The sequence below is a fragment of the Sipha flava genome, unplaced genomic scaffold (assembly GCF_003268045.1).
Source record: "Sipha flava isolate LNK unplaced genomic scaffold, YSA_version1 273_pilon_pilon, whole genome shotgun sequence".
Classification (NCBI taxonomy): Eukaryota; Metazoa; Arthropoda; class Insecta; order Hemiptera; family Aphididae; genus Sipha; species Sipha flava.
The window spans coordinates 440,028-449,964 of record NW_020272938.1 but is presented as its reverse complement, the minus strand read 5'-3'; the positions used below and the strand labels follow the sequence as shown (position 1 = coordinate 449,964).

Genomic DNA, 9,937 nt, shown 5'->3' with positions numbered 1-9,937 from the left:
ATTGGTTTGCATAATTGGTTACGAAAAGAAAAACGAAATAATTATATAACGCACTGTGATATCGACCGTGAAGATACTGAGGCAAGAAATATTATTCATGGTACATGGAGAACAGAAACTACAGGCTTAGAAAATTTATGTCGACAAGGAAGTAACCATCCTTCGATTTCAGCAGTCCAAAAAAGAGAAACCATTAAAGACTATTTTAACAACGAGGGTGCGGTGCCATGGCAAGGAAATATGATTCATTAATAATATTGTAAATAATATTTAATATTAAGAATAATAATAAATGAATTAATAATTAAATAGGTAGTTAAATTTATTTTAATTTATTTATTAATTATTTACAAAATAAATATAACTTACGGTTGTTTTTCTTTTCATTGGAACATTTTTTATAAAATTATGCATTTCCTCGAACCAACTCAATTTAGGTTTATACTCCTCATTAGCACCTGCACCGGACCTGGTTGATTTTTCAATTGTTGACATTTGACAGTATGTTGCTCTTAAATTTTTAATTTTATTTTTTACTTCATTAACTGTCATTTGTATGCCGATTGTATTCAATTCTGCACATATTTTTTGTAGTGATGTATCACGCATAGATTTATTTTTATACGATGGAATACTGACATTCCATAGACATTCTTCTTCGTGATATAATTCTACAAACTTTAAATTAAGATCACCACTTAATTTTGGCATTTTGACGTATAAAAAAACCTACATCAACAATACCGATTCACATTTAATAAACCACGTGGCGTAATAAAAAGCGTGAACACTGCGCTAGCCGATCATGTACTAGCTTTGCCGTCTACACGGAGATAGAACACTATCTAAGATAGTAAATTCAGTGGTGGGAGGTGTGCTAGCTCAAAAAAAAATAGAACGCAATCCTATTAAACTTGCCTGGCTTGACACGCTAGCTTATTAAAATATCCCCTAGCTTGCTAGCTTAAAAACAAAGCTAGTTCTGTTTACACAAAGCTATTATTTCTAGCTTACTAGTATTACCTTGCTATCCTAGCTTGAAAAACTAGCCTCGTGTATTCCGGGCATTAAGGCGATAAGGATTTTGAAAACCTATTTGAATTTTTCGTAAAGTCTTCTTTAGATCAACTTTCTCATATTTTTTTATTTTGTACTTAACATATCCAAAAATTAATTTTTATGTTTCCAATTTGTTTAATTCTATTAATTTGGGAGACAAAATCAAAAAAGTGGGAAAGTCGATCTAAAGAAGACTTTATGACGAATTTAAATTAGTTTTCAAAATCTTTATCGCCATAGGCGGATATTTGATTGAATTTTTGTGGAGGCTATAATAATTCAATGTAAAGTAACCGGCGGGGCTTCGCTCCCACACCCCCTTCCTGTGTACAAGTAAAACTTATTGCCATTAAAAATCTAGATAGGTATGTTTAAATTGTTTTAAAAAAACACTAAATAACGTATATTTAAAAATAATTGATATTTTATTTTGATGACAAATATCTATTTGTATCAGCAAAGATATTCAAAATATCATCGCTTTTTATATTTTTCGAAATATCTTTTTCAATATATAGTATTGAAAGATCGCTGAACCTATCTTGAACCAACAATGTCCTTAGCCAAGTTTTTATTTTTTTCATTTCATTGAAACTTCTTTCACAAGTAGCCAAACTATGTAATTGCTATTGTAAATAGTTTTTTATTGTTTCTTATTTTACGATTTTCAAAAAAAGAAACAGATAATTATAAAAAACAAAGAATATCATTTCTAACAATGAATGAAATGTAGTGAACTAATGAAGAAAACGAGTTTAATAAGTAGGTATAGACGTTGGAATCAATTGTCTTAAAACTGTTGTCAATTGAAGGAGTGATGAAGTAACAGCTTTAAATTACTTGAAAAATAAGCAAAAAAGTTTTCTAGTGTAGTTGAAAGCAGTGCCGTGCTCAGCAGTAAAATTGGCGTTTTTTTCTGATTAAAACTAAGACTGGAAGTAACATTATTTAATTTGTTAAAATTAGGGGTTGAATAATGGACTTTATTATTTTAATATTTCCACTGATTTTTAATGATCAAAAGATCATTACACGGAAAATAATTAATACGAGGCGTGTGCGAAACTTTGTGAGAAAACTCTTGGAGGATTTTGGAGGAGATTTTGTGGAGACTGTATTTAAGTACCGATTTTTTTTTTCTGTTGTAGAGTTCATAGATTTCTTATACGATTATACAATACAGTATGTATTAATCCCCAAAGGGAATTTAATTATAGGCCGTTTATTTGAAATAGACTTGCCTAATCACAGTGTCTCACTAAATGTTTTCTTAATTAAAATAATTGTATCCATTTCTATTGAGGTTAAAAACGTATCAACATTAAGTATGAAAATGTCAACCGTAAATATTATCTATAAATAAATAAACAAATAGTTTACACAAATATAATACATAAAAGTTTAGCTCTTTACTGTCATATTTTACAAATATAATTATAATGTTCCCAGGCTAAGCTTTTATTTATTTATTTATTAATTTACGAGTTTTAAATATTTAATAGTTTTAATTTTAATTAATTTTTTTTTATTATTTTATTATTCAAATTTTAAACTTAAATTTTAAAAAAAATTATTCCTCTGAAAAAACTATTGAAGGTACATGAATCTCTTATTTCAAACCCAGTGTCAATTAGTTGTAATTATTTAAGTTTGAACTGACATAGTAAAGAAAGGTTATCTAAAAATAGTTAAGGTGTGTATGCTTCCCCATACCTCAAGTCATAACTTAAAAAAAAAAAAAAATTATAATTAATTGACTGTTTGCTAGGTATGTGATTATTAATCACTGATTAATTTATATAAATATCTGTAGAAAAATAATCTCTTTAGGGATTCAATTAGAAAATCATAGGGGATCAATATAAAATCATAAAATAGGTAATATTGTTTTTACAATTAATTTTGATAAATAATTGTTTAAATCATAAAAAAATATTGAATTTTATCTATTAAAAATAAATAAATAAAACATAAATGGTTAATAATTGAATTAATATATGTATCTTGGTTTAGTTTAAAAAAATTAATGTATTTGCGAAATAGGTACTGAACAATTTCTGGCTGTCTAATGATCCTTGAACTACAGACAATATAATTAAGAGTTTGTCAAGAACATATATACATAACCTATATAATTAAATTATAAATATACTAGATCCAGATTATAGGTCTGAATTACTTTAAATAAATAAAAAAAAATGTATTAACATTTTAAAACAACATAATAAATTGCAACATAATAAATATTTATTAATTTTTTATCACAAAAAGTAAAAAAAATGAATTAAAATATAAATGGATAAACTGTGAATAAACAATATAATTGTTAAGGTGTATGACAGCAATGAATGTTGATAGTCACCAGTGTATATCACTATACACTAAAAGTTGAAGTGAATGTTGCCAAAATAGCTTTTGTTGTCACCAGTGATTGTGGAAAATTACAACTATTGTTTGGTAAATATTGACCATACATAAAGCACGTTGTATGTTAAAAGATATTTTCAATAATATTTTGATTTAAGATGTTATTGCTATATCACAATGTTTTGAAACTATAATTTTTTTAAATCCATAAGCACAGCTATTATTATTATAGCTCGAGATATTAATCGATATTTAACAATCTGATTTTTTAATTTAAAATCATACCTTTGTTAGAATTGGCACATATACTAAATCTAGAGCAACAAGTATTTAAAAGTATTATTTTTGATTTCAATTAAACAGAAAATAATTAATCATGAAAATGGAAAATATGAAAGATATTTTGAATGAAAAGTTTAATTAACTATTGACCAAAAAAAAGGAAGATAATTGTTTTATTTAAGTACCGAAAAGTACAATAAATGTATGAATGAAGTTATGGTGTTAAAGAAAAAAAAATGTCACAATAAACTACAATAAAATGAATAAAGTATTAAGTTAAATTATTAACTAACCAATCTTAATATATTTATTATTTATTTGTCAATTTGTATCTTTTATTAAGTATTAATTGTAAAATAGTTATAATTATATTATTTTTATTGGTTTGTCAACATTTATTTATTAACTATTATGCATGTCAACAATCACCAGTAAATGTCTGCAATATGAGGTATTTGTAAAACTAGAAAAAATTCGCTAAAATAATTAGTAAAGGTCGAGAATTACCAGTGATTATCAATATTCACCACTATGAGGTCATACATGTTAACATAACAACTAACAATAATAAAGAATAAAATAGTAAACTTAATTAGGAGTTTGTCCTATAATAATAAAACATATATATTAAACATGAGTGTTATAGTAACTGTTAAACTATAACTCTTAATCCACTTCGCTGCAGATGATATACCTAAAACGATTAATTAGTTATACCTTATATTATATATAAATGAAATAAAATAAAAAGTATTCAAAAGTTTTGAGTGTAAACAACTTACTTGATGCCAGTTTTTTATTATATACTGGGCAACTTTGATATGGAATTTTCAACTTAACTTTAGTAGGATAATAACCACTTATTTTTAGTGTTTGAGCAGGTAAATATCCAAGTGTTAAAAGTTTACTAAAATCTGATTCTAATTCATTAGCAATGGATCCTAAATAAAACAGATACAATTAAAATCAAATTAATTTAAACTTAAAGAACAGTTTACCTTTGAAATGCACCAAATACTGAATACAAGCTCCATTGTGTAATATTTTCGTTTTTCTACTGTCGACAGTTAACATCCAATCAGGGACACCCAATACGCTTCTGACAGCTTCGAAAAAATGTGTTGTTTCATACTTGGTAGTTCTTCTTACATTTACATATTTTATTATATCTTTGTCATATTCAATGTTAGCGCAAGCTAATTTTTGAAAACCATTTTTTGAAAACACTATAATTGATCTTCCAATTGCAGAAATTTCTCCTTCTAAAATTATAAATGAATATTAAAAATATAGAGCTATAAAAGTACTTTTTTTTATTCTATACTATTACCTAAAGGTAAATTTGGATCAGAAAATACCATTGAATGTGATCCAACATCAATATTACCAAGACGACCTGATATATCTCCAACATAACATCGTAAAGGTTGATCTGGTCCACATTCATTTTCATAAAGCATTATCTATAAAGATATATGTACATTTTAAACATTTTTAAATAAAACTAATGACTCAGTCATCAAATAAAGTTTATATTTTTATATATAATATAAAATTATATATTCATAGCAATTTTAAAAATAACTTTACATTCAATGGATCAGCTAATTGAGTGTAATATGGATTCCATATGTACCCAGCTGCAGTGCACCGAGTTCCATGATCTACAACAGTTGCATCAATACCAACAGGATTGACATAAACCGCCCATTTATGATTTTTTGTCTAAAAATCAATTGTGCAGAATTGTAGAAATAATTTAATTAATAGGCTTAAAATTCTTCACTCACTATATTTCGATTATATGTCCCAGGATAATGTAAATTAACTTCTATCACAGTATCACTTTTACTTCCATCATTATAGATCAATTGAGTCTAAAATATAAAAATAAATAATAGAATAATATATATATATATATATATAATGATAAAAATAGCAGAATACAAACCATTCGTATATAACCATAAAGAAAACCATTTGGATTATGAAATGAAGCCATTGCTCTGATTTCTCTAGCTTCTGATGGTGCATATCCTCTTTCAATTGTAGAACATGCTAACCTATAAACATAATTATTATATTATATTAGATGTAAAATCAACTTGTTTAAATTATATATTTGTAACTCACCTTTTTTTAGCAGGTATACCATGTATTATAACTGAACGACTCAAAAATACCAATTGACCAAATAGCTGAGCATGTGTATCATTGCCAATTGCAGTTAATGTTCTAGCACCATGTATCGAACCAAACCGTGAACTCCAATCACCGTATCGTAAAGTTCCAGTTACTTTATTATTCCATGGATCCCAGACTTCATATAAATTTGAATTCTCACATGGTAAATCTAAACCACCATCAACTGGATTCTATAACATTACACATTTTTAATAATACATTGAAGATAAAACTGTACAAAATTTAGATTATAATTAAAACAAACAACTTACCGAATAAACATAATAATTATTTCCACCTTGTACACCTTGTAAGTTGATTTCAAAATCAACTGGATCATACTCAGAAAGTTGAAATAATTCAATTTTACCAGAAACAGATATTGTGTCATTTTCACTATACCAGTCTTTTACAACTGCTTTTCTATGCCATACTTTTTCAATCCTAAAGTAAATAAATCATTATTTCTAAAATATACTTTATTCTTTAATCTTCTTTAATCAAACATATTCATTAATTATAATACATAATATGTTATAAATTCAAACTTTAATACTTTATACATAATCTTTATCCTTGTATAGTATAGAAGAAGAAGATTAAAATAAAGCCAAAATTATATATAAAAAGCTTCAGAGAATCAAATTATATTATATGTTATTAAGTTTTAAATCAAATATTATTGTTAACCATGTATGCTATTCAGAAATATATTTATATACTACTAAAATATAATATAAATAACATACTACGTAGACATTTAAGTGTAATACTTTTGGAGGAAGAATTTTTATTTACAAATAAAGAATTTCAAAGTTTATGTACTTAATTTTAAAAATGTTTATAAAGAAAGAATTTAGGATTATTTCTAGCAGGCATAAACAATATTTTAACTAATTTTAACTATAACTCATGTAATTCATTCTCTGAAAAAATATTTCATTTTTTATTTTTTAAATTTTATTTTTAGATTACATTTTAACATTCAGGCAAAATCATTTAGTAATTATTTTTCATAATTTTTCATAATTAATTTTCATAATTTCATAATTGTAAACATGCAAGTTTTAAAGTTTTGTTATCCTAATTAATAATATATAGTGATTGAAATTTGTACAAAAAAATGCAAGCTTTGTTCATTTTAGATACTTCCACCATCATGTATATTAATCATAAAATTACTTTGAACAAGCTAAACGATCTCCACGAGCTTCAGGACCATGATCACTGTAAATTACAAGTGATTTACCAATAATTGAATTTATTCCAAATAATGAAATATATTCATCCACAAACATTCGTCTACTAATATTTATGGAGTTTAATTTATTGCCTGCTATAGACAAACTATTCAAACGAGAAGATAAATCCCCTACACTGCAGTATTTAAGAGATTTGCTGCATAAAGATGACATGTTGTTTTTTACAACCTAATTTTGAAGATAATTAATAAACTCACAAGTAACAAAAGAAACATTAATATTTTAATCATAAATTATTAAAATACCTTATAAGGGTCATATATAAGGCCAGCACTTTTACATCGATTCATCCAGTCATAAAAATCCTTACCAGGTGGTTGTACGTTTATAGACCATCTATGTTCATCTGAATCTTTTAGAGTAGTACCATCAGCATGAACTAAACTTTCAATAATTATTATAGTTTCAGTAGCGCCTATGTCAACTGGCTGTCGAAATATAATCCTTCCAACTAAAGGATAACGATAAATTGCCTCTGCTGTTAAGTAAGCAATTTTAGTTTGAGAATTAGGACCAGTAAATGGTAATAATGTGGCACAAGTCCATATTTCTTTATTTCTAAAAAAAAAAATATTATTAATTCTTATATATTTAAAAAAAGGATTATACTTACATGTATAAAACTAATGATCTATGAATAACACTATTGCTTCCAAATAATGGTAAAAATATATCCCAAATGGAACTGCCATAATTATATTTTCCACTTAAATCACCAATAGCATATTGATCTTGAGTGAGTCTTTCAGCAGTAGAAGGGAATACTTGACCAGTAGGATTAAAAACATTGCCAACACCCAAGCAATCATTATTTATATTTGATGGAACTTTATATGTTTTTGGAATCGATGGTATTTCATGTAAACTTAAAGTTAGGCCATTTTGAACAGTTTCAACTTTTGTATAAATATTGGTTACTTCAAATTTTGATTTTTGCCATAAGGTTAATTCAAGATTTATTTTTGTTTCATTTACAAATCCTCTATAACAACATATCACATAAATTTTGATTTTAAGTTTAGGTTAAATAATTTGTAAAAAATATAATTACTTGAGTGTCATGCTTTTTTTTAAATATATTTGAGCACAGTCTAAAATATTTTCAGTATGATCACTATCAAACAGAACCATGTATAAAACTCTATTTTCATACTCAATATCAAATGTTGCTAAATTAGTATCGCGAATTAATGACTTTTTTCCAATTTGGACTGGTCCAAGACGAGCACCTAAATCACCCAACCCGGTAGATTCTGGATCATATAGAATTTGTAGAGCATCACAATTGAGTTTTGATTTACCTAAAAATTAAAATTATATCAAAATTAAACAATGATGTTTTAGTGTAAAATATATTTATAACAATTATATCAAACCTAAATTAGTTTCAAGAACATCAGTTGAGAAAATTTTCCAATTATTGGTACTAAGCTCAGATTTCAAACTTTTTCTATCCTCAAGATTTGTAAATATGATAGCATCCATTAAACTTCCAGATATTCCAACCCAAATTATATAAATTTTGCCGAAAAATCGTGTTTGAAAATTTGCCTCAGCCACTCTCAATTTTGAATCATCTTTTGCCTAATAAAAATCATTAATTTTTACTGTTAAATATTACTCATTAGTTTATTAAAAATAATATTAAATATGAAAAAAAATAGCTTTATAAATTAAAAAAATTTAATATAAAATCAAGCAAATTTTACCTACTTAGTTTAATTAAGATGTATATTTTTTATATTTATTTCACATACTCTAATAAGAATTTATTATTTTATAATGTTAAGTAAAGCAATCATTAAAATAATAAACATACCATAATTGTTGAACAAATAGTATTTCCAACATTATCTTTAAGTAATAATGACCTATACCAAATTCCCAATGGACCAGTAAGTTCTAAAATAGATTTTGATATTGAAAACTGAAGTTGTGTATGATTCTCCAAAGTCAATGCTCCAAATGTATCATCAAAGTTAATAAGTCTATAAATTAATCAGCAATTTTGTCATTAAAAATATTTATGATAAGACATACATTTCTTTGATATACAGCTACTAAATTACTTGTTGCCAAGGTTTTTGTCAGTACATCGATCAGTTAAAATAGTGTAATCAACTGGAAATTCTTTTATTTGCCACGACCATTGTGATGGCTCTCCAAAATTATTTAATGAAACAGTAATTTGAATAATATCATCATTTGTAGAATGTTGGGAAAATAATATTGAGCCATGAATACGATTTTGAGAAAACCTTGTTACTAACTGTAAACTAGTATTGACATTTGTAAAATCATCTAAAAAAGAAAAACAAACATTTGAAGAATGTAATTATTAAATCATTAAAATATATGTATATATTATATCGAATGGGATAACTGAATATTTGTTGGAAAATTATTAAACGAGGATAAAAAATGTTTATAAAATGAAAACACTTGCCATCAATCTGACTTTCACAGTACAAGTATGGAAGTAAAATAATCACTAAAAAATACTTAAAAAAAACCATTCCAATGGTTAAAAAATATCTGTTCAGCTCATTGAACCAGATTAACAACCAGACATTAGACTGCAAACCGACGGTTAATACTTTAGAACTGTTTAGTAGGCAGTTTTACAATCGTGAGATGCACATACGATGAGATCTTAATGCGGGAGAAATGCAACTATTAGAACGGTTGGCGTTAATTCAATATTGAAATTCTGTTCATCGGTCGAACGGTATTAATAAATCATTCCTATTGGCATTTCGTGTGACACGACACACGTGTGATAA

General features: G+C 26.0%; 2 protein-coding genes across 2 annotated transcripts; both read right to left on the bottom strand.

Moving 5' to 3' along the window:
* Positions 1-369: 369 nt before the first annotated feature.
* LOC112685329 lies at positions 370-836 on the bottom strand (the record flags this gene model as incomplete). Its single annotated transcript, XM_025557175.1, has 1 exon — positions 370-836. A coding segment is annotated over exon 1 (342 nt), but the record flags the coding sequence as incomplete, so codon positions are not given.
* A 3,210-nt stretch (positions 837-4,046) lies between these two features.
* On the bottom strand, positions 4,047-9,933 carry LOC112685324. Its single transcript, XM_025557167.1, has 17 exons — positions 9,601-9,933; positions 9,224-9,455; positions 8,974-9,142; positions 8,531-8,738; positions 8,206-8,455; positions 7,768-8,136; positions 7,400-7,712; positions 7,075-7,322; positions 6,165-6,336; positions 5,842-6,083; positions 5,660-5,771; positions 5,499-5,585; positions 5,299-5,433; positions 5,039-5,171; positions 4,707-4,970; positions 4,491-4,649; positions 4,047-4,402 (listed from the first exon to the last, which is right to left on the bottom strand). Exons 1-17 carry the CDS (start codon positions 9,668-9,670, stop codon positions 4,314-4,316), a joined length of 3,252 nt encoding a protein of 1,083 aa, XP_025412952.1. The 5' UTR covers positions 9,671-9,933; the 3' UTR covers positions 4,047-4,313.
* Positions 9,934-9,937: the final 4 nt, after the last annotated feature.